At 34.6% G+C, this 26452-nt stretch overlaps 3 protein-coding genes across 7 annotated transcripts; 1 reads left to right on the top strand and 2 right to left on the bottom strand.

Moving 5' to 3' along the window:
• Positions 1-676: 676 nt before the first annotated feature.
• LOC140674347 (transcription factor E2F5) lies at positions 677-15153 on the bottom strand. 5 transcript variants are annotated; one of them, XM_072907779.1, is made up of 8 exons: positions 14106-15153; positions 8352-8449; positions 8083-8240; positions 7801-7939; positions 7498-7711; positions 7141-7414; positions 6667-7027; positions 677-4630 (listed from the first exon to the last, which is right to left on the bottom strand). In XM_072907779.1, the coding sequence occupies exons 2-8, from the start codon at positions 8428-8430 to the stop codon at positions 4503-4505; spliced, it is 1353 nt and encodes a 450-aa protein (XP_072763880.1). In that variant the 5' UTR covers positions 8431-8449; positions 14106-15153; the 3' UTR covers positions 677-4502. The 5 variants fall into 5 exon arrangements, with proteins under 5 accessions (XP_072763880.1, XP_072763881.1, XP_072763879.1 ...); XM_072907780.1 differs by lacking the exon at positions 14106-15153 and adding an exon at positions 12724-13668; XM_072907778.1 differs by lacking the exon at positions 14106-15153 and adding an exon at positions 12459-13667.
• A 957-nt stretch (positions 15154-16110) lies between these two features.
• On the bottom strand, positions 16111-18749 carry Archease (protein archease). The gene is made up of 5 exons (XM_072908374.1): positions 18599-18749; positions 18012-18258; positions 17786-17810; positions 17417-17621; positions 16111-17031 (listed from the first exon to the last, which is right to left on the bottom strand). The coding sequence occupies exons 2-5, from the start codon at positions 18061-18063 to the stop codon at positions 16846-16848; spliced, it is 468 nt and encodes a 155-aa protein (XP_072764475.1). The 5' UTR covers positions 18064-18258; positions 18599-18749; the 3' UTR covers positions 16111-16845.
• Positions 18750-23121: 4372 nt separating this feature from the next.
• On the top strand, positions 23122-26334 carry LOC140674349 (protein takeout). The gene is made up of 5 exons (XM_072907788.1): positions 23122-23259; positions 24273-24359; positions 24518-24784; positions 25125-25283; positions 25974-26334. The coding sequence occupies exons 1-5, from the start codon at positions 23187-23189 to the stop codon at positions 26120-26122; spliced, it is 735 nt and encodes a 244-aa protein (XP_072763889.1). The 5' UTR covers positions 23122-23186; the 3' UTR covers positions 26123-26334.
• Positions 26335-26452: the final 118 nt, after the last annotated feature.

Below are 26452 nucleotides of genomic sequence, written 5' to 3'. Positions count from 1 at the left end.
CTATTTCCCTAGATAGTTCCCTACGGAACTGGTTATAGCAGTAAACTTGAACTATTTCCCTAGATAGTTCCCTAGATAGTTCCCTAGGGAACTTTTAATTCTATATTGATTTCCCGCCTTTTTCAGGATCAGTGGAAAAGAGCTAGGCAATAATCTAGAGAATTTTCAAACGGACATTTATTTTTTTTTTTTTTGCGCGCGCTGTCGATGGATCCGCTTGACGTTACAAACGCTTCGAATAGTTTGACGTATGTAAGAATATATATAGAATACGTTTTCTCCTATACATTAATAGCAAGAAAGTTTGATTCTTTTTTTTTAAATTACTGTCAGTCTTACAATTAAAAAAAAAGTCAATTGTAATAATGCGTTTGATATATAATAAATGATCGTATAATTACAAAGTATACATAATATTCCAAAAGAAAATAATATTATTGGAACTGGACAATTTTATTTTAATTTTATATTAATTTCAAGCACTTTGAAGTATTAATATTTAATTTGATAATGTTTCCTGCAAGAGCGGATCAAATCAAGTTAATTGAATAAAACTTGTCCAAATAATTATAAATTGTAAATCTCGACGTTGCAATTATATTTATACGGATGCATTTAGCTTATGCGGGATTTTTTTTGCATGAGGAATAAGGAATGTGCATATTTTCTCTCCATGTACGATGTTACATAAGATTATATTTTGCCACTTTTTTTTTTGCAGCGTTCTTTCAGCAGGCTGGACCCACCTTTTTAAAATGTGACAAAACGCGTTTGTCGTAATAATAATACATTATTCGATTCTCCTTTTATTTTTATTTTGTGATTTCCTTTCTTTACGTCGATCGATCAGTGTTTAATCAGCGTTTGCCATCGATTGTAACAGTCTCTCAAATAAAACGAAGGAGAGCGCATACATAAAACGCGCTGTCAAATTTATAAACTACTCACGATGGCCATACAACTGATCATCTTTCTTTCGCTCTTTCTCTCTCTCTCTCTCTCTCTCTCTCTCTCTCTTTTCTTTTATCGATATATAATAGTTAAAACAAAGAACTAATTAAAAATGATACGAGTCACCCACCGCGTTTCTATCAACAGAAAATAATATCTCTTTCTCTCGCGCGTGTCTTTTTTTTTTATTGGCACTTTTAATTATTTAAATCATTAAAAGGTCCTGCGCTTCTCATTCTTAAAATTCCGAAAAGGAAACGTTATTTTCGACAGGCTACTAGAAAATATTTCAGATTCACGAATGTCTCGAGTAAAAAAATCAAACAATGTATAATATATATATATATATATATATATGCCATCTTTTTCGCGACGAGATACTCTAAAAACAGGAATCGCCGCGAAATCCGAAGGCGTGGCTCCCTTTTATTATTATTTATGTGTAATTTCACCCGAGAAAAAATATTCTATTTCGAATTAAATACACACATGAAGGTCCTTTTTGATCCTGTAAATACGTTATTCCCGAAGGCAATTGCAAATCCATTCATATTTAACGGAGTAGTAGCTGACCTCCAGAAATTCATTGTACGAAGTTTTAAATATACTTTTGTGTGTGTGGTTTTTTTTTTTCTTTGAAAATATCGTTCTCTTTTTTTGTTTTTCAATTCACAATTATCTGCGTCTCACATTCGGATCTCGCGACGTCCTGTAAATATTCAGGTAGAAAATATCGCAACTTCTCACTGTGGTATATTCAAAAGACCGAAATCCTTCGTTTAATATTCAGTTTGACATCATACACACATACACACACCCACGTACACATACATACACACAAGTACATTCTCTCTCTCTCTCTCTCTCTCTCTCTCTCTCTCTCTCTCTCTCTCTTCCTTCCCGCTCTCATTTATTTAATGCACTCGTTACGCTTTGCTCTTCTCTATTCGACTTCTCACTGGCTTTTTTTCATGGCATATGAAAAAACGCTCGATGCCGGTTAATGGGAAAACGAAAACGAAAATAATACAATTTTTTCCGGCTGTCGTGAATGGGAGTACAGCGAACATTCATTGTGCAAAGTAACAATCTGTCATTGTGATATTATAATTAAAGTGAAATCTTCCTTGATCTTTTGCTTTTTTTTTTTTTGTAAGTTTACTGTAATATTTAAAATTTATCGAAACACTTGAAGAAGGGATTCTAAGCTAATTTGAGATGCATAAAATGTCATATTTACAGAATATTTCATAGATCTTAAGAAATTAGTCTTGAATTATGTACAATACTACTTATCTGATTAATTAATGGTTTTAATTTATTTTCTAATTTATAAATATATTCAAAATATTTTAAGTCATTTTAATGCAAGCTTGTTATCCTGCACAATGTTTGTTTATCATAAATACGTATTACATATACGTATATCTATATAAATGAAATTATATATTTCATATATAAATTAATATTTTGTTTCGTTTAATGATTTAATAATAATTAATAATATTAATATATTAAAAATAAGTGTGATCCGTACTTTTTACGATAATTACACGTCTATAATGAGATGTTTTGCAGCATCTGTCAATTTTGTTGTGTGTGTGTGTGTGTGTGTGTGTGTGTATGCGTGTATGAGAGAGAATCGTTACGTTCTTACATATAATATATATGTATACGCATATGTGTATCTATGAGCTTATTACATAATTATGTTTGTAAAGTATTTACAATTGCAGAAGGGTATGATCGTTACTTTGTAGGCACTATGGCTTTGGACGTACACTAAGTTGTACGTTAGAGTACATCCTTTAAGGGAGACTTCCAGACGAGACAATTTTCCCAGTGTATTCTTGAGCTCTCGAGAAACACAAGAAGATATATATTTATATTTCTAGCGAGCGAACCTCGCTTAACAGGACTAAATTCCAGGATCGCGTTTCTTCTCGACAAAATTCAAGTGTTCACCGGTAAAAAAACTTTCTTTCTCTCTTTGAAAACCTCCATAATCAGTTCCAGAATGATACTGTGTCCTGAATGTGGATCTTAGACGATGATCGTTACTAAATCAGAATTAAATACGCATTTCAATGTAAACAATATAGCCTAAGATCTTTCGTTTGCTTACACTCTCGTGTATTACATTTCGAGCTTATCTTCATTCATCTTTGCATTCATATATCGTCGATGAAAAGAAGCTAATTAGCATGCGACCATTCTAAGATATCGATTGATAACATAATCGCTGTAACAACAATCACTGGTCATCGCGTTTCCATTTCGTTCCCATTCAACAAAGCAATGTACTTAAAACGACTTCAATATTCACGTCACGATTGCCAAGAGTTCGACCAATTGTCAAAGTACGCGATAATAAAAGTACGGTCGAACAATTTGTCAACGAGGTAATATGCATCCGTTACATATATGTTACAAAACATGCGCCTCATCCAAGATGATAGCCTTTTAATTCTTGAATATATAATTTTAAAAACTCGTCCCAATGTAACGCGAATGGTGAGAAGAGACCGCCATCCGGAGATCGTCATTTCGAGTGCTTCGCTCTTTTTTCTCTTCTCGCTTGAGACTCTTACACTAGAAAAAAAAAACTTGATGACTCTTGATCGTCTTATTCGTTTCGCGGACATTGGACAACCAAGTATAGATCGTTGTCCGACACAGTCTCTCCTTTCTCTCTCTCTCTCTCTCTCTCTCTTTCTCTCTGAATTCTCGGATACATTATTTCCTTTCTACATTCCTTAGCTCAATTTATAATATTATTACAGATTGCACGAAAAAACGCCTTCAAACGCTTCCTCCCCTTCCCCTCTGTTCAAAAGTTTTCGCGAACCATTCATGCAGACCATCGATCAAGCCGGAAGCACGTGTTAACAATGTCGTGATATGTTTTTCCTGTGCCTCGTCCGGTTTGGCTTCTCTGCATTCAGAATTTGCGATCTCGAAATAAAAAAAAGCAGTTAAAACGAGACATCCCGAAATATGTACGCGACGAAAAAAATGTCGAGAATATTAAAATATTCCGATGAATCGATAACAACGTGGCGTTTTATAATTTCTCTCATAGAATAGATGATGATGGATCAGCTAGTAAAATCGTTTACGGAAACATACATATATAATCCATTCTATATACTTTTTGTATTTATAATCTATCATTGGCTTAAGAAGGCGACAATATTTATTAATAAATTGCGACATACGTGCGTACTTAATCATTTCGTTACTGTGCTTCTTTTTTTTTTTTTTTTTAAAGTTAACGTATACACATAAAACGTGATAATCAATTGTCAGGTAGAAAAACGTTTGCTCGGGGAAAGCGGTAAATAAATAAAAACGACTTTGCATGTTCGCGATTCCTTGCAAAGATCGACGAATGCGCGGAAATAAAAAGTGCCAACCACCTATGTGTGTCTAACACAACACGGAAGGAGCATTGTAAAACTGACAAAGCAGTTTTCATCTCAGTTTGAGTCTCAAACTCAGATTAATAGCCCAAAATAGATAAGAACGCTCTTGCAATAGCGACGATATTCCTAGAATTTGAAATCGAAGAGATCCGACAGACCCTCCTCGGTGCCTAACGAGAACGAGTAGTCGTTTTCAGAGAGAGGTGGCTCCAAGCTCAGCAGTTGCTCTCCAAAATCGAGAATCGAATTCAGATCTGTAACAAAGGATGAGAAGGATGATGGACTTGCTGCCATATCAAATCCATCAACATTTTTTAAATCCCTTTTTCACAAGCAGATTATTGAGATGCATTATTTTTTGTTAGATTGCTTGCAAATAATTATTTATTATAAGAGAATAATTATGAAAGAGATATTGATACCCATAAAAGATTATATATTATGCTTGAAATGCATAGCATCTTTTTTTTTCCAAAAAATTTATCATTGTATATAAAAGGATTAAAGAATACAATCAATGCATATTATTAGTTTCCAAAATTATATGTTAATTTGTTAAAGCTATATCTACAAGCTTTTATCAAATTAGTTTTAAAAGTAATGAATGCGGCAAAAGATATTGCTGTAACATGTTTAGTTTAGTCATGTCGTAAGAAAATTACTATTTGTGATATTAAAGTAAAATTCGGGTCATATTGATTTCCAAATCGCACATATTTTTGTCTAGGAATTGTGCGCTGAAGATAATTACAAAGACTCCTGCATGGGATTTTTTGTTTTACATTTGTGTATTGATCACATGACAATGATTGTAATATTACATAAATTGTACACAATAAAGGAAAGTCAATAGTTGGTGTAAATAAACGTACCTTCGCACGACATGAGCTTTGCTGTTTAAAACCGTTACCTAACTAGAACTCTGCCTGTGATGTGATTTTAATAATTTTAACACACAAGTCACAGCCAGAGCTCCATCAGGGTACGGCCATCATCCATTGGTGAAAAAAGATAATATAGAAATATTCAAAAGAAAGGTAATATAAATTGTATTAAATTATATATGTATGGAAATATCTAATTTTCCCTGCAACCTTTCCTTTGAATTAAATTCAATCATTGAGTGGATATTAAAATTATAACATGCAGTACGTTCCTTTTACTAAAAATACTGATTGTAAAAATAATCATAATAAATAACTAAATAACTAATTAAATAAGAAAGAAATAAATAACGTATTTGCAAGATAATTATATTAGACTATATATGATGTCTGTTTCGTAAAACTTTCGATAAGAAAAAAGAACGTATAACATATTGGAAAAATATATTTTTTAGTAATACAAAGACAGAAAAATTTAGAAATACTTTTATTAAAAAAAAAAAAAAAAAAAACAAACAAACAAACATACAATTATATAAGCTTACTAAAAGCAAATTAAATAAAGCATCAGAAATTTTGCGCAAGTAAAATATAAGAAAACAAAAGATGAAGCAAAACAGGTGTATTGTGCATACATAGAATACACAAGAAAAATTAAAAGTATTTGTTAAAAAATGTTGATAGGAAAATATATTTCCTTTAATATTGCTCAATTCTTTAATGCGTTATAAAACAATATTATATTGCACAGTTCAATATATTGATCTTTCTTAATGTTTTTAGAAATATAAACATATTTTAAATGTATATAAAAAAAGAGATAAAATAATATATTTCAAAATATATTATTGAATTTTACAGAATATTGTTTGATAACAAGAAATATTACATAATAAAAGAAAATTAACAATTTATAATTTTTTACTTTCATTATGACGATTATTTGCATATTTAAATGTTTATGTGCATTACTGCATGTTAATTTAAATTTTTGTGATTTAACAATATATTGTGTATATAAGAATAAGAGAATAAAATAATGAAAGTTTTAAAAATGTGTATACATGGGAAAACAAGATATTAATGAAAAATAAAGATATAATTCCCTAAATAAAAAAATATTAAATATAAAATATGGACAGAGATACATATGAAAAATATGAGGTAGACAAATAGAATATATGTATACATATATGTATATAAAAAATAATATATGCGTATATATTAGAACAGAATTTCATTAAAAAAATGAATTATTTTTTCTCATATTTTGTAATTATATATCTTTTTTTAAAATTAATTTAACAATTGCGCTACGTTTATAATCAACCAGCCAAATTTAAAATTACAAGAAAAGCTACCAAGCAAGCTAAAGAAACCAAAGCACTAATTGCTTGCAGGCCTACCTGAAGTACTGATTTGATCCTCCGTTTGGAGTTGGAATTTGCCACCGCCCATTGGTCCATAATCGTCAGATTCGCATAGGAACGCGTCCTTCATGCCTGTTATATTGGTAACTGTAGTTACAGGGGTACGCAGACGAGTATTCATGGAACTCTCATCGGAAGATATTGGTTCGACTCGCACGTCGCTTTCTTTCTTAACCAACAATTCAGGAGACAAACAAGGTATCTCAGACAGTTCTTTTGATTGAGGCACAGGTTGCGTTGTTGCATATCCAGAATAAGGTGACGTTTTAACTGCGGGATCATCAGGACACAAAAACACCTCTATCTCTCCGTGTTCCGATCTCATGTGCATTTGAAGCTGAAAGTATATTTTATTATTACCAAAAAGCATAAAATAATATATAAATAATTTTTCTCGATATTAAAAAAAAAAAAAAAAAAAAAATAACAAGATAATATGAAATATTTTACCTTTTGTTGACCAAAGTTATTGATAGGTTGTGGGACATGGAGGGTAGCTTCCGGGGGGGCCTTCACAGCCATAATAGCTTGGTTTTTGTACATAGAAACTGAACGTAAATCGTGATACGTTACATAAGCGTATTGTCTGTCCGCGCAGAGTTCGCGTAGATTCTTATCAGCACCGTGGATTAATCGGTCAAGTGTGTTCTCTTTAGCTTCCAGATCCGCGACCTCTCTTCTCAGATTTGCGATATCATTTCGATTATTCGGCAACTGACCGCCTCTGTAACAATTTATGCCACATGTATAACCGTCGATTTGTCATAGACAATAAATGGTAAAACATATTAATAGTAGGTGACGTACTTCCATTGGATATTGTTTTTACTTTTCTTCTCTAAGATACCAATGCCCTCTAAAACATTAGTAATGTCGTATATACGACGTTTTTGTACCTCCAACTTCTCTGATGCTACATTCAAGTCGACCACACCATCCTGACTGCTCTCAACTAAATGGATAAACTTTTTTGTGAGTAAACTCAGAGAGGTATCATATCGTGTCCTTTCTACACTTTTGGCTGTAATACAACAATCAATTCTTTCTTAAGTAATGTGTGAAAAATAAATATAAGGAGAAAAGGTCGTAAAAAGCACAAACAAAATTTACTTTTGGTAGGTGTGTGGCTGGTTAAAGAATTCGAACCAGATCTTCTACGTTTACCTCTGGGAGCTTTGAAGGCAGACTGGCTGGGACCAGTTGTCCCTACCTCCAAATTCAGTCTTCTTTTTACCGCTTGAACTGATATCTATCAATAAGAGAAATAAACTGTAATTTTAATCAATCAATTGTGATACTAATATGATGTCTTTAAGTATATCACAAATATTTACACATATCAAAATCATTAAAAGAAATGTTATCCTAATCATCATATACAGATCAGTTTACCTCAGCTCTTGGCGGTGGTTGTGTGGGTTTTCTTGTAATTTGATAACAAGGTGTTTGTCCATATTGATGATCTTGTAAATGAGGGCTCGGTGTTTCTTCTGCCACCTTTTGTGGCTGGACTTCATCCAAGGACCCGTCATCCAGAAACTCAGATTTTACTGTAAAAAGATATCTGAATTAATGAATTAATCAATCTAAAAGAGATTGCACAATGATAAAATAAGATGATTAATTTGGAAATATTTGGAATTTTGCCACAAGTAACATACACAACTTTGTTTCCACCATATCTGGTGTAACAGGCCTGGCTGGATCCTCCAGGATCACTTGTCTCCTTACTCGAGGCATCTTGGTACAATGATTGTATCTGAAATAATAATATATGTATACAAGATTAGAAAACCTATCAATTTCATTATTTAATACAGATTATTCCAAAAATACAACAAGTGACAAATAATAGCCTGAATCATTATTATTAATATTTTGCAGGATATTGGAAAGAGTAAAATAAAAATATAAATTATATATATATTGCAAAAAAATAAAATTTAATATAATAAACTTCCAATGAAAGGGGCAAATCGACGTGATTAAACGGTTCACGATGGGATCACAGCTTCTGCTGATGTAAATTTTCCTCGACGTGAAACGAACGTCGAGGAGCAATCACAGTGAATGGTGAATCGACGACATGAGAAACGGAATCGCGCACAGACCTGTTTCTAAAGACACTCCGCATTTTCGGCTACCGCCAACCGCTTCTGCCCGCCCGTAGCCGATGGGTTACACGCGGGTGAGACGGCGGCGAGTGTCATTTTTAAATCCCAGGGTTCTCGCAGAAAAGGAAGACGCGCCGCTCGTGTTGACACGCGTCGAGGGAACGAGCGACCTCATGGAAACCGCGCGTCGAACCGACCGTAGTACATACGTGTAAGAACGGAAATAATATAAGGGCGAGCACCAGCCCCGCGTTAAGTAACTATACGTGTTGACGCGATATTAGCATCTCTCTCTCTCTCTCTCTCTCTCTCTCTCTCTCTCTCTCTCTCTCTCTCTCTCTCTCTCTCTCTCTCGGGCGGAGGCGCAATCGGATTGCGCGGCGCGTGTGTACTTTAAGTCGGACGCGCAATAAACGTGGCCGCGAAAAAAATGTCAGAGAATCAATTTCGAATAAAAGAAATCAAACACAATAATTGTGTAGAAACAAAAAAAAAAAAAAAATGTTAAATTTTTTAAGTTTTCATTGGCTTAAATGAATAAATAAAGAAATATATAATTAATATAATAAATATATAAAGGAAATATTTAAATAAATAAATAAATATAAATTATAATAAATATGTAATTAATTGATCCATTTCTCTTCCATATTCTGCGAATAAATAATTAATTATTTACAACTCTTTGGAAAATTAACTTAAATTTTCAACAAATGTTCTGCATTAATTATATCTCATGACTACGTTGATGAACATGTTACATATTAAATGCATACAATAATAAATAAATAAAATAGAATTTACACATGTACACACATATCTTCAATATAATCTAAACATTCTACAGTATCGAAATTATGGTATTAATTTGAAAAATGTCAAAAGCTAATGGATCAGTTTTATCTTTCAAAAAGACATGGAAGTAATATATTGTTTTATCATCATCATTGAAGTATTTCGTTGACAAGTTTGAAATTATTAATTATTGACAAAAATTTTGGACAGAGAGAGAGATGATGGAAAATTTCAATTCTCTCTTATTTTAATCAAATTTACAAAAAGTACAGTTTTAAGAATTGAAATATTTATGTGAAACAATAATTTTCTATACTCGAGCAACTAAAGTCACTCTGTGTTTATATTTTCATAAAACACTATAAATAAAAAGATTCTCGAGAAAAAGTCACTTCTCATGTATATTTGTGTCAGCAACAGAGTAACATCGATAAACTTTAGAAAAATAAAGTAACGTTTACGCGATTTATCACATATTATTTACTCTCTTTTAATTTAAATATAAAGATAACATATGACACAATTAATTAATTAAGTTTCAATATAAAATTAATGCGTCTTTTTCTATCACAATAAATTCTTGATGTTTTCTAAACGCTTGGCGTACGTCTGAAAGTAAACCTACGACTTTGTAAAAAGAAACTTTGAGAGGAAAAAAAAAAGAAGAAAATATTTTAGGACGCGAGATCATGCCGGATGTGATTTCAAAAGGCAGGATTATGCAAGCTCAAAAAATATCTATCACATAGCGTCATTTTAATTTATCAAACTCTCTGTCCGATATATTATATACGTATATGATAAATTTTGTTTTTGTTATTCACATGATTTTATACACGCAGAATAATAATGTAAAAATTAATACGTAAAGATATATAATTAATTACGTAAAAGTTAATACTTTTGCAGTCAACGGAAGATACATATTCAATTTCGTTGGCGCATCTCATGAACACGACTAGGACGAGAAAAAAAAAAAAAAAAAATTAGCCTCAGGAATATGAAGAATAACGGCGTTGGAGCAACCTGGTCTGATCCTTCAGTCGGATACACATAACCCAGCGGGAGGCGGGAGTCGTTGGAATTTCTCTAGGCAAGCGAGGCATCGCAATTTGCGTCTCGAAGGTTGGGAGCAATGCAGGACGTGGGGTCACATTGATTGGTCGGTCGTTATTCCCGAAGATAAACCGCGGTATGAAAATTGAACAAATTCCACCGACAACAAACTCGGAGCATTGATTTAAGAACGCTTCCTCGTCCTCTGAAACAACCTACTCGTCGACACATATCTTTATCTTGTAATGTAAAAAAAAAAAAAAAAAAAAAAAAAAAAAAAAATGAAATAACCTTCCCGCTCGTTGATTGGTCATCCACGAGAAGGATGGTCCAGTCACCTACGTATCAAATCACAGGGTTGGCAGAATCGATGTGTACGTCGAGAATATCAGTCTTGGGGAATATGTCTGCATGTGTTGCAAAAACGTCGACAAATGCGAACCATTTACTCCAAAAAAGAGGTATATATATATGTTTTACGTCATTAATAGCTGCTAAAGACCAGTTCTGTGATCGACCGGGAATACGACATGAATATCGACGCCGGGTCTTTAGTGCGTCGAGGAGGTCCAGGATGAGAAACGTCCATGGAACGTGCGCTTTAGTAGAATGCGAACGTGACATGTCTCGTGGGTGTGCACGAAGCTCAGGCAACCAGATGTGATGACAGAGAACCGCCTTTTTCTCTCTCTCTCTCTCTCTCTCTCTTGCCTGGTTTTTATCTCGCTCTTCCGCTCTCAGACAGAAGTCTTAAATCATTTAAAATACTATACAATTTCTTTCTCTACCTTTTTTTAGCCAATTTGAAATTTCGAATCGATAAGACCGAGTGTGTATAACATTTCACGAGGCACATTTTTTTTTTCCTCTTGCCAGTCCTATCATAACCTCTAATGAACAACGCGGGTGATGTCGGCATTCATGCGTCCTAGGCCAATCAGCTGTTGAAGGCCATACACGTGCGTGGCTCTGACGTTCTCGCGTCATCGATCATAATTCTCGATTACCACGCGAGAAAGTTTGGATTAAAGAAAAACCCATCTCCTCATCATTGACAAAGTTATCAAATACCGTATGTTTTCTACTTGGCACGATTACTTTTTTATCTTTATCCCTCGCGTCGATCGAGAATGGCGTTCGCGGAATCCGTATCTGTCTATACCATAGTATCGTATACCGTAGTAACGAGAATCGAAATCGCAACTTTGTGACACGCGCTCTCTCGGCGAGCAAAGTGCGTACGTACTTACATATAAGAGAGGATGGTATGCACACGTATATATATATATATATATATATATATATATATATACATACACATGCACACACGAATGCCGGCTCGAGCGCGGCCGGGAAGTACGCGCCAACACACACACACATACGTACATCATGCAACATCGCGGCCAACTTGTTTAAAGAGCCAAGACGACACCGACCATATAAGAGGGGTATCCTTAAGGCACGCTACCGGCACGTTTAGAGAGAAAGAAACCAGCGCGACCAGGGATGTTCTTGGAAGAGAGAGATGTCTCCTCCAACCAATACTCGAAACGAAAGGCTGATGCTGTCAGGGCTCGACGAGTCAGGGCAATGCTCGTGGAAACGAGCGATAAATTCGCACAAGTACCGTGTGCTGACCTGTTTGCGAGCGAGAAAGTCAAATGGGAAACGCGACGCACGTTTTGATCGAGCGGAAAAAAAGAGAGACGGAAGCAGCGAGTCTCTCCCGCGTCTCTTTCTCTCTCGCATGTTTCCTCTTTTTTATTTTTTTTTTTTTTTTTTTTTTTTTTTTTTTCTACTTACTTGGCTGCTTCGCAAACGTGTGTGCGCCGTACAGTATTTTGAGACGGAGACCCGCGCTCTCTCTTCCGGGAGAAGAATCAGCAGCAGGCCAGCACACGGCGAGTGTATATCACAGGACCGCGAAGCCGAGCATCTCCCAATCTCCGAGTCTCTTGATCTCGTGGTCCTGGCACTCTCGGGGGAAAAAAAAAAAAAAACCGCGGACGCCGGTAACGAATGCTCGGGATATAATAAAGTAGGCAAGAAAGAGAAAAGCCGCCCTTACTCTCGTCGAGAGAGCCCCGTCGGTTTTACGTCAAGAGATGTAGGGTCTCTCGGATTTACAGAGCGACCCGCTTCCCTTCGTCGCGAGAGCCTCGTCGTTGCTTTACATATCGTCGTAACTCCTTCCTCCCTTTCTCTCCGCGAGATATATATCTCCTCCTCCTCTCTCTCTCTCTCTCTCTCTCTCTCTCTCTCTTTCTCTCTCGAGGCCTGGCCTTTCGTTTCTCTTCGACCGTGCTGCTAGAGCACGGTATCCATTTTCTGCGCGCGGTTCGATGCCGCCACGATTATGCGACCACGCACAGACCGAGGGGATCGACAGGCAGGCAGGCAAGCAGGCAGGTAGCCAAAGACGCGCGTCAGAGAAGCTTTTCACAAGGATTCGCGAGGATTCTGTCGTCTCCTTTTTTTTCCCGATCCCAAAGAAAATACGCAGGATTCAGGAAACGGCCTCTCTGCGACGTGGGTTTTCGATTGCTCTTCACTGAATGCGAGAATGCTAGCGGCGTGGCGGGGCCTTTACGGCGAGCCCCGCCTCGGCATGTTCGGCTCGACTCGACTCGGGCCGACCGAGAAGGCCGGCGAGGAAGAGACGAATCTTCTCTCGTCGCAGTATATATTTTTCCGAATGTGTCGCGCGCGCACACACGAGGCCGGCTCGTGGGCAGGATCCGAGAGAGAGCAGATCGGTCGGAGAGCTCGTTCACGTTCTTTACGAACCGAACGTGTGTCTATGGACGAGGCCCGGGCACTCTGTGGCGCGCTGGCACGACTGGCCGGTTCTCGGGCTCTACGAGAAACGGATAATGTGTGCCGCGTGCGCCGGTGCTGGCAATGCCAAGAGAGAAAGAGAGGGAGAGAGGAGAGAAAAAGGACAGAAGGAGAGAGTCAGCAGACGAACAACCAGCCGCGTGTCCGTGCGTATACGCGAATGCCAGGGGGAGGGAAGGAAGAGGGGGACCTTCTCTCTCTCTCTCTCTCTCTCTCTCTTTCTTTCTTTCTCTTTCTTTCGCGAGAAGGTGTACCGGCCCACCACCAGCTGTGTCTGTGTCTATACAGGATTGCCGCCGGCGCGTGTACATGCGTATGTACATACGTGCAACCGCGGAAAAGCGTGGACGCGCGAGTGTGTCGGCTGTTCCCTTACATTACACACGGAGTACGCATGCGCCGATAAACGAGCGAGGGCACGATTATCGGTGGTGAACGATGTGTGTTTGTAGTGTCGGTGAGCTTTCTCAAGCGAAAGAAATTTTTTTTTTTCTTTTGCAATTATATATATAGATAAAAATCCATGAAATATTTTCATACGATTCAATATACGAAATGACACCTGAAACTGATTTATCGAAGCAAGCAATGCGTGAAGATAACGAAACTTACCAAAGATAGAGCTAATTTGTTAGTTTCTCATAACGTCATTCGCGGCTGACAGGTCAGAAGGCACTCTCACGTCAGATCGCGTCTACGTTGAGGCATGACGAAGGCGTCGCGTTCCTCGTTCCTTCGCCGCCCTTCGTAAAGAACGCCACGGCCGGAACCCTCTCTCTGTCAATGTGCCGGCGTGTCCATGTGTGTACCGGCCATCTGCCGGTCGCGTGCGACAGCTGAAAATACGCGCGCCAAAACCGTCTTCTCTCCTCCTGCGTCTCCTCGAGACGCGAGAGAGACGGAGGTCCCTGCTGTTGCTTCTTCACCCGATATGCTCGAGAGAACCTCCTAGATAGTATATTAATCACATCTACTCGCGTCGGACACTCGAATACCTATAAGACGCTTGCACGAATAAAACTGTTTTGATAATCACTCGCGATAACATCGGCTCTCGTATCTATTGTTATCAATTATTACGAGCGCGTGCCGCGTGTTGCCTCACTGTTTCATCTCGTCGACAATCCCATTCCCACCGTCGATCTTACGAGCAAGCACAGCATCTACGGCGTCAGTGGCCGCCTCCGTAGTTTACCCGCCAAAAGTCGACGAGCCCGCGCTTTCACCGAAGGGCTCGTACAACGTCTTGCCGAACGATCCCTACTGATGCTCCCGTTGACAGATCGTCAACGAGGATGTCCCGACCCGGTTTCACGCACTTTCGTCACTCTCGTGCTCACGCACTCCCGCGTTTCCGGCACGCACCATTACCATACCGGTCAGCCATGCTCGGGGGGGGAGGGGTGTTGGCGAACAAAGTCTGAATATCTCTCTCTCTCTTCCCTCTCCCTGTTTTTCCGTCTTGACGATATCGGGTCCCTTTAATCCGGACCTCTCACGATCTTGGCGGGGTCGGAGGGATATACACACAGGACAGCGTTACGTTGGCGAATTATGCAATTTAGTGACGTATTAATGTGCCGACACGACGACGATCGCGTACATACGACTGTACGCACGCACGCACGCTTCCGATCCTGCCGGACACTGATGTCCCCCCTCGTTTCTTGCCTGCTGTTGCCCGAAACTGAGCGTACGATCGTCCCTTCCTTCACGAATGGAAGGGAGGGGAGGGGAGGGGTAATCGGTTGCAGGGACGAGTGAGCGGGGCCCGATGAATGTCGCGTCGAAGTAACGAGAGGATCGGAGCGGGAATAAAATTATCGTCGGCATAAAAAAAGTCATGGACTTTTATCTCGATTAAATTGCTAACGATTTCGTTTTGTCATGTCTAACATCTCGCGATAGATTTTATATAACAATATAACAGCCTCCCGAGAGAGTATGGATCTTTTACAGGAAGGATTACGGCCTTTTAAATAATACATTTACTTTACAGAGATTAGGATGCCAAAGGAATATTTGGGATTTTCCAATTATCTTACGAGTTACATGATATGCATATAAAAGTATCTTGGATTATCTAAATATATACATAATGGAATATACAATTAATTAAATAATCTGTTGAAAGTTTATATAGATAAAAAACAGTCGAGTAAATTTCATGTAACAATAATAAATTTAAATAACATTAGCTATAAAGTTATTACATCCTATTTCAGCAACAAAATAAAATTTACCTGAAATTAATTAAAATTTTATATTATATATTTATCATTTTTTATAGAGATATAATTCTATATAAATTGTACATAAAGACATGAAGCAAATAATCGTAGACGTATTACAAACATTTTAACAAGATTGAACTTAATAATAAAGAAATTAATTTTATTATACATATATATATATGTATATTTTATTAAAATTTTAGTTTTATCGATCGCATTATCGAAATAATCTATGATGTAAATATATTTCGAATATATATATATATATATATATATATATATATATATATATATTAAATTAAATATAAAAGAACCTTCTATATAGAATTATCAAAATTAAACTTTTCTTATCTTTCTTATCTTTATGAAACTTTCTTTTCATATTGTTATTCTAATGGTCTATATTTCATTATAATATAGCAGGCTGAAAATCGCGTGTAAACAATTTGTAACTTGTCTTATTCCAATCACGTGTTTTTTTTTTTCATTTTATGATGCACAGTTATATATGGTAAATAATCAATGAGAGAAAAACGCGAGAGGATTCTAGTATACAAAGAGTACAACTATTCCACAATAGGGGAACCTAAATAAAAGAGTATGTATTAATCATATTTCATAAACTATTAGACATATAAAAATTAAATAGCAAATTAATAATAAGGTAATAATAATATTAATAGGTAAAATATAATATCCACTTAATGATAAAAACTGTCGCAATGAGAAACATGTTGCACGGTATTGTTACCGAAAACGGACCTGCGGACTTCAACTTTTCAATCACGTTTTCTCGGGTATCTAAGTAACGTTGTACAGACCTGAATCAAGTAAAGCCAAGAAGAAGGGGACCCGGTGCTTTCTTCGTAACGTATTTATTTGAACTCTACGAAGCAGATACACAAAAGGATCGTATCCTACCGTAGGGGAGGCGTACGGTTTCCCTTCTCGCCCTTCGGTAACCTCCCCCTATTTTTCCCTCCAACCCTCCGTTTGGGCCAGTCATTTCAACCTTTCTTTTTTTTTTAGAGCGTCTTCCAGTGCCGTGCTACTGGTTAGAGGAACGCCGAGAAAACGTGCGATAAAACGATCGAGTGTGTGTTGATGCTCGATTAGAATCATATGTCGACAATGACAAAGACCTCGGGTCGGTCCACCTGCGGACGATTGTAAATCTGCATCGCGGAATATGTAATGGCCTTTACCTCGGCGCCCTGCGTGTGTTTGCCGATCGTGAACTCCTCGCCGTATGCGGTCGCTTTGATTTTTAAGTCCTGCTCGTTGAATTCGGTAATCTTGACTTTCTGATAACAGATTTTTATTTATGGACAAACGATTCTTGTGCCATTTTATTAATTTTCAAATTCAAATAATAGTTATAATTATTAATGGCGTAATACTTAGTGCGATACTTTATTTAAATATGTTAAATATTAAATGGCAATCTAAGTATGAAAATAAATCTAATAATTTTTGATAAACAATTAAAGATACTTATTATCTTAAAATATAAATCTTTCTTTTTTATATCGTGTATTATATTTTTAATAACAATAAAATATCGTCGACTTAAATATAACATTACATAATATTAATGATATTAATGTACTCTGATAATAGATATGATAGGCTGTGAATATATAATACAGATTTATTTATTGAATAATTCGTATGGCAAAAAGATTATACCTTAGCGATAATGCACGACTCGGCGCTGAACATGAAGAGTAGCTCGTCGAGAAAGTGAAAAAGCAGACTCTCGAGATCGTGACCCTCGGCTTCCACGTGGTGCGTCTGTGTGATCTGCACGCGCTTCAGATCTGTCATGTAACCGAACATAGCCATCGCGCATTGCTCGAAAGCCTCCACCATCGTGTCGCCCCAAGCATGCAATCTACGATGCAGTCGCATTAGATTTCCTTGTCGCAAATACTTTTTACAAATATATCGATATGCCTTTTCATACACATGCTGTTCTTGCGCGCTTTTAGGTTAGCCGCTGATGTAACCTCAAACGAGTCTAGCGACTCAGGTTGACGATAGAATAAATATACTTACTGTACATCCGCGGTGTGATCGAGATCTGTCAACAAAAAAATGCCGATTTTTCGATGAGAATTTTCTAAGCTCGAAAAAGAATGTTTTCATTAGAATTTACGAATATTGCACAAGCCGGATTAAGGCCGCGAGATTAGATTTCAAATCGCTCACGCAAAGGTGCGTATTCTTAATCTTTGCCCGATGAGAATGTGTTGAAAATTAAAAATATACTTGATATACTTACATTCATATTTGATCGGCGGTATCTCGAGATCCTCATCCACCAGTTCCTCCATTGTCGCGCACAGCTGATTCCCCACGTGAGTGAAGCGCGATCAGCTGATTCACTCTGGCGGGTTCAATCAACGGCGACGTAGTTGAGCGTAAGTGAGTTCACGTCAGTCAGATAGCGCTACTTATAAGAGAATCGCTTCGCGTACTTATCGATCGGGCAAGCAAGCATCTCACAAGATTAGATAATTACCGACCGCCTGTGAAATATTTATAATCAATTCGTGTTGAAAAAATATTAATAAGAGCGATATTAAAATATAGTATTAAAATAAAATTATGAAATCTTACATCATGTAATATTATACTGCAGTAGCGAAATATTTATAAAAATATTTACTATAATAATAATATTAATATATAATATAATAATATAATAATAATAAAAAATATATATATAATATATTATTATTATATATAACTATAATGTTTTCCCAACTAAATGTAAAGGTGTAGAATTAGATATTTCATTCCGCAAAGTAATTATATGTATATTATATGTTATTTATATAGAGTATTGCGTTGAAATGTCATACATACATCAATATTGACACGAGTAGGCAAATTCGGCAAATTCCTCTCCAGCGCTGTGCAATTGCACCTGTTTCATTGCTCGCGAACCAAATGTGGAATTGCAATTATACCAATCATTGTGCAATCGGTGTGCAGTGGTGCGCATCACGCGTCTCTCTCCGTGTGTTTAATTAGTAGTAACGCGCGCGCCTGGAAGCGGTCACCGTTGAGTGAACGGTAATCATAAACAACCTGCTCTAAGAGAGACCTACATATCTTTCTTCTGAACCAACGAGAAGCAGAGATTTATTTTATTTCTGATCCAGAGAGATTAGAATCCAGAATAGGACACACAGATTTGATTTTCCGTTTGTGAAAGTAAACCAATTAAAAAGATATGGGGGAAAAGTGTTTATTTCTTTTTTTTTTTTTTTTTTTTTTTGTTTAAATTATGAAAAGATTAAACCGCGAGAATAGGAAAGAAATGATAATTTTTTTTTACATCTTTTTTTTTTTTCGTTAAAATGCGTGATAAAAACGTAAAGTAAATTGATTTAGAATTCGTAAAAATGAGTTACATTAAGAATAATGATTGATAGAAGGAACATGTACATATATAGACGTTTGCATTCTTTGTACATCATACAAAGGGATACATCAAAGATGCATCACGATTGCCTCTGATCGCTTGGGCACGTCTTTCGTTCATTTTTAATTCAACAAGGACAATCTATTTTTTTTTATTTCCACAAGGACTCATTGCACTATCGCTCGCGCTCATTGATCTGCGAGAGTGTATTTATGCAGATTATCATTCGCAATTTATGTCATACGTGAGAGAGATATCGGACGAAAATGTTAGTAACTGTTTATTGCATATTCAATATCAAATGTGATTGTTACTTTGTTTACATCATGTATAATACATGGAATAAAGCATTGATGGAAATTATATGCTATTTGTATGCGTAATGTTTTTTTAAGAAATAGAAGATATCAAGTTTTATCGTCAAGTAATATTCAATATTAAATAATATTTAATATTAAAATATGTATATAAATATAATAATAAATAGTAATATAGTAATAACAAGTATAAATAAAATATAATATTTATTAAATAAATATTATATATATATATATATATGTATATTAAATTTATGTAACATATATTATAATTTATAAATAATGTTAGAGAGAGAGAGAGAGAGAGAGAGAGAGAACAATATATTTTTATAAATATACTGATGTCATCGCTTTTCTTAAATGCGTGAATAAAGTCGATGGCGAGTGTTATCATATGTTATCGTTGTTTACGTAGCCAATGAGGAAAATATTAAGTAATTATCCAAAACTCTAGAATTTAGTTAATTTGCGGTGCGCTCCTTTATTATTTACGCACTCTATTATGCCAGCTGTCGTATATGTAATACTGTTGCACGCTAGATGTTATATGTTGTTTCGAGGAGATTACTAACAATAAGTGTAGCCTGTGGTTTTCTTAAATAGTAATGTTGACCATCTCTGTATGACAATGAAATTGAAAGCACGTGGTTAAGAATAAATATCTATTCTTAGTATCAGTTAGTTCGAGAAGACTTCACAACATTACATTATTATGTCGTGATTGTTTATTCGATATCAAATAGAAATCTCTGTGATTATGGCTCGAGATTTTTTATTCAATTACTTGGAGAATATAATTAGCCATTTTATCTACGATACCAAAATGCATAACTGTAGATATAAAAAAATTCTATACAAAACTCACTCATCGAGTCAAATCTATTTCTTTGACATTTGTAATACAGAATGCTTATATATTCAGGAAAAATCTTAAATTAAAATATCAACAAAAAAAAAATTAATTGATTTACATTTGTTACAGTTGATTGCCATAAATTTATATAATGTTTCTAACATTTAAGTTATTTGCAACATTACATGATCACATGTTATTTTTTAATGAGCTTATATAAAATTTATATAATAATTAGTATTATTAATGTTCTTTCAAATACTTGTTATTTTGAATATTAATCGAGATTGTTCAAGTAATAGTTTCAGAAAATACATAAATACAATACAATATATAAAAACAACGTAGATTATATAATTTATATCTTAATAGTATTAACAGCAATATATCTATAAATACACATGTGAATTGCTGTATATTTCAATGTGAGATAAAAAGAATGAAGTGTCATTTTGTGAGAATTTCAAGACCGTCAGTGTCAGCTGGAATATGCAATGAGAAAGGATTCGTAGCTCGTCCCATTCATAGTATCCCTGTAACACAATCAATATATAATGACATCCGCATTAATGGGCTCATCGACATATCGATATCTACGACGTCATAGTGGTAAGTGTATTGGTATTTCTTTTTTTCTTCACGCTGTACGAGCTTAGAAAAACTCGTTTTTTGATCGCTCCCGACACGATGTGTTCCAAGGGTAGCTACTTCGATTCTGCATTCATGATCTGATCTTATTTCCATTGCAACTCGATAAATGGTGTGAACAATGGCTGACTCGCACTTCGTCGATCGCCCATGCATTGCAAAGATGCATGCGAGGTAACAAGGTCATCGCCTCGAGTTTATGCCCTTGCACTTGTATATAAAGATCACGAAATGGTCTGTCTAAAGTTCTGGGAATTTTTCTTAATGGATGCCTCGTGCATGTTTCTTCATTAATGAGAATGCAGTATATTCATCAATTAACGCTTATCGTGAGGTAGAGTTCATTAAATTATGCCTATGCGTGTGTAAATTAAAATTTTTTTCTTATATTATACTATTAATGTCAACGTTTTGTTTTCTTAGCCGATGTAAAGAGATGTCGATGATATAGGTTTTGTAAGCTATCTTACTCCGTTAGCTTTAATAAGCCAGTTAGATATATAATAACAGCTATGAATATGTATTACGATGATTCCATTGCGTCATTCTAGTAAGTAATTGTTCTTGCCGCAGGATTTTATTAAAAAATTTACATATTTATATTCTTGGATAATAATTGGACGATTTGCGTAAACGGAATCTTAAAAGGATAAGGCAAACTGTGAATCATTAGAGAATGAAATTATTAGAAATTCATGTTTTTTTCCACAAAGGAAATTTTAATTAATATTAATTTAAAAACTAAAAAATATATTTATGTTAATAAATTATCACAAAAATTAAAAAGCCATGATTATATTAAATTTTATTACACACATAATTACATCGTGTTTTAGTTCTTTAAAAATCTTAATTATTTTTTATTGCTTGATGTATAATTTTTATTAATTTTATTATATGTATGAATAGATATTAGATCAAATTTTCATTTTGCACTCTTGAAAATGTGTGTGGAAAAAATATAATACTGCAAATTTATATTTTGTACATCATTATTTAAGATTAGCATTACAATGACGGTTTACGTAAAGTATTTTTCTACTTATTATTGCTAAAGTTATGAAACTAATTAGAATTAATAAACTTAGTAGAATATGTGCATAGGAAATAGAAATTGTATGCGTTATAATAAGAAGAACAGATTTTTGCAATTTATTATTTATATTTAATTATATAATTAGATATAAATAATAATGTTGCATAAATCTCTTCTTCAATAATATATCATATAATTATGGCTAAATTATTATTCTAATGCTAATGCATTATATTTTCAAAAATAATATATGTATGAGACAATTTTATGTATTTTACGAGGAAGGAAATAATCCATTATTATTCTCTTACAATTTATCAAACTGTCACATTTTCCTAGTAAATCTTCAATGATATATATATAGATAAGTCCATTCTTTGGAGCCTATGCGTCTTGTATTTTTGATACTTCAGTGAGTCATATTACATCTTATTTTAAATTCAAAAAGGAAGAGAGAAGATGTTAAGTGAAATAGACTTCTTCGTGCTAGGCCATTCTCGGAATCACCGCAAGAACACAACAATAATTGAGCGCGACTCATTGTCAATTAAACCGAGCCCAGGATGCCGATGCGGTGACAAAGAGGGAGAAAGAAAGAGAGAGAGAGAGAGAGAGGGATGGGGAGAGAAGGAAGAGATGGCAAGAAATATCGGAAAGACACCGAGTAGATTGGTGTAAAAAGTGGTAACTTATTATTAATTTATTTTTCTTGCTAAAAATGTTTTTTTTTTATCTATATGTTACTTTTTCACCCCCGACTTCCTTCCTATTCACGATAAAAAAAATGCTTTTCTTGTTTTTATAAAAATATATCTTATATACATAATATTATCTTTTCTTCTTCTATTATCTTCTTCTTTTATTATTTTCTTCTCTTATCAAAATTGACTTGACTCTAATGCTTTCAGTAATCAAAGTATATAGATTGGCTTGAATTTGTTGAACTGCCACCCTCTTGTTCGCCGGAGATGTCCCAGAGAGCGATGCTGGCCGTAGCCGTGATTTAGTTTCCCACCTACTGCTCCTTCTCGCCTCTTACGGCTCATAGGCTGTCGCTTTAATGACATGCAATTTTGCAACGTATCTTTGTCGAGTCCTTGGAACGGGAGACTATATAAACCGAGTGTTTATAATTGGTTGGGCTAGCCGCAAGGATTTTTAACCACGCAAGGATGTCGTTCCACGCTCTCGGCTTATACTTCGCTACCGTGTTTGTGCTTGTCGCGGCTCAGGATCTCGAGCTTCGTAAGTCCTTTATTCAGCCACCGATCTCCTCTGCCTTTGGGAAAGGTTTTTTTTTTCGTAAACTTTGCCTCGAATCAGAAGTTGAGATTTAATTGCCCCCTCTAAGTTCTGTCTCGAGAAAGGGTAGTGTGAGACTATTTATAAAGGCGACAGTTTTAGTTGACTTTGATTTCCCAGTGTGTGGAAAAGAATATGTGTGCTTAAATTTCACGTGCCATTGATTTATTGATTACTCCCATGTGATGTAGAATTTTTGCTGAAGGTGAATGCTATATTTTATGTTTCGCGATTCACCCCCGTGTAATCGTGTAATACTTTAATTAGCATATGTACACAGGGATAATATTTTTTATATATAAAAATTTAACTTAGATTTATAGATATTAAGTGTTGTGTAAAATATAATTTTGTATGTAGAATGTAATGAAATAATGTGGCAATTACACACTTTAATTGGATTCAATTAATATATTTTGTTACAAACTGCAAATTACAACTGACGTTATTTTTACAACATGCTACTGAAATAAAAAAAAAAAATTAAGTCAATTAATAAATTATAAATATTAGAAAATTAGTCTATTAATAATACATGACGTTTTCTTTATTGGTAAATTAATTAGATAGTTCTAGATATAACCGTCTCTTTCTTATGCTTTATCTAAATTGGCAAAGATTCTATGGCATCGAGAGAAATATAACAAAAAGTAAATATTAAATTAAAGTAAAGACAAAATAAGATATCTTAATATAATATATATAATTTTAAATATTAATTTATATATGCAAAACTGTATTTACATATTTACAGTTGAATAGATACAACAAGAAACAAACTGTTTGCCTGATAAAAATAATATTAAAATCTAATTATTTTATTATATATAGTTTAGTAATCTATGTATTAGCATAATAATATTTGAAATAATTAATGTATATATATATATATATATATATATATATATATATATATATATATATTTGACGAATTCTTTTTATATTTTTTTACGCAGCGGTACAAACTTGCAAGCGAGATGCGGCTGACTACACATCTTGCCTGAGACTTGCGATGCAAGAAGCATGGCCAACCTTCGTCGCAGGTATAAAAAAAATTATTATTATTCTTTACCTAGAAAGCACTAATTTCTATAATTTATATAATTTTATAATTTATATAATTATATTTGTATAAGGAAAAATTTATGCTGTATTATTAAATTTATTTTTACACACCTCTATTTTAATTTTTTTTCAAAAGGTGTCCCGAAATTAGAATTGCCACCTCTGGATCCGTATTTTCTTGAACACCAACATACCGTATACGAAACCGGTGACTTACGTGCAGACATAACAGTAAAAAATGTTAATATCTATGGACTTGCGAAGTGTCACTTCTTGGCAGTGAGGCCGCATCATTCGGACGATTTTTTCAAATTAGAAGTCGATCTCGAGTTGCCGAAAATGCTCATTGAGGGTAATTTCAAGGCGAACGGAGCTTATGGAGCATTACAAATTGGTGGCGAAGGTACGTTAATTAAATAATTAAAAATTCATTAAAAACAATGATCTAATAAATAGAAATATGTATATTACATGTACTTGTTTTAGATGGACATCAATTATTATTTAATTTTTCCAATGTTCTATAATTTTGTTAATTTTTAATATCAGATAAATATCATGAATCAAATTTTTTTATATAATTTATATAATACTAATTCTTAATCTATGGTATATTATTTTTTAACCTTGTATGTAGTATGTTTATCTAGAATTTTTATGCAATGTATTAAAATAATTTATTATTAATGAAGAGTTTAATTACTTTTGTAAAAAAAATATATATTTCTTTATTTACGTGGTAGGAACTTTCAATATTAGTTTAGAGGATATAAAAGACACATGGAACATACAAGGACCTGTAGCAAACGATAGATGGACGCTGGAACATTTCATTCTAACTCCGGAAATTGGAAAGATACAAGTCTGGTTTAGTGATATGTTCAATGGCAATGAGCAACTCAGTAAGTACATATAAAGATTTATTATAAGTTAATTATATGTAAATTTTATCCTTTTTTTCAGTAATTCTACAAAATAATTTAAAAATGATTCTACTAAATAGTCTTTAGCTGATTGTGAGAACGTATTGTGTGCGTTGATAATCTTAATGAATTATCTTAATTTTTTTATTAATATTTTTATTTTATATATAATCTTTATATATAATATCTTCAATAAAAATAAAATAGTAAGACTCGTTCTTAGAAATAGAAATATAAATTGGAACTATAAATACAAGGAAGGCAATACGAGTCAGTCGCAGTTGGTGAGGCGTAATTTAATTCAAATAAAAAATTGCCCCTCAAATTCTTTGTTCCAAATTTATATAATATCTTCATTATATATATATATATAAATAATTAACTTTGTAAATGATAGCCAATCATGTTAGAAAGAAGAACTTGATTTAACAATGTCGCTTTATACGTTTTTTGTCTTAAGGCATGAAATTGCCTACCATTATCTCACGCATTGCCCAATTATCTTGTAATATCACGTTGGGAATTTCTCGATAGTTACTCAATGGAAAATACGCTACATGCACATGTCGTAATTCTTCTTACGTAATGTTGTTTATGAATTTAGTCAATTTGCTTCGTTTCCGCACACTATTTTACCTTATGTCGTCACAGCATAATTCTCATTTTCAGACGCCGTGGCTTTGCAATTCGTGAACGAATATTGGCCCTCGTTGTATCGAGAGATGTTGCCGTTCCTGTCGAAAAACCTGGACGAGTATCTCACCGAGCTCGGTAACCGCGTATTGTCGAAGGTTTCCTTCTCGAAGACGTTCCCTTGAGGGCCTCGAGGGGGCTGTTTCTCTAGTGCTTTCGGGCACGTATTATGTAGTAGAAAAAAATATAAAGGTGCGCCGAATTTTTGGAGTACTTTAAGCGAAACCAGCGCGGAGGTATGCAGAGTTCTTCCTCTCTTTAGAGTCTGTAAATATCCCGACGTGATAATTTTTTTTTTTGTTTTGTTTCTCATCTTAACGTGATAGTGTTATTAGAACGAATTTGCACATCGAACGTCGACATGTGTGCAAATAATGGCGGCAGTGACGAATTTATTGTATAATTATCTAACGTGTAAACAAAATGGATTATTTCTGTCATTATTGTTATTATTA

Source organism: Anoplolepis gracilipes, chromosome 16, assembly GCF_047496725.1.
Source record: "Anoplolepis gracilipes chromosome 16, ASM4749672v1, whole genome shotgun sequence".
NCBI classification, from domain to species: Eukaryota; Metazoa; Arthropoda; class Insecta; order Hymenoptera; family Formicidae; genus Anoplolepis; species Anoplolepis gracilipes.
The sequence above is the reverse complement of the archived record's forward strand: the minus strand, read 5'-3'. Positions and strand labels throughout refer to the sequence as shown.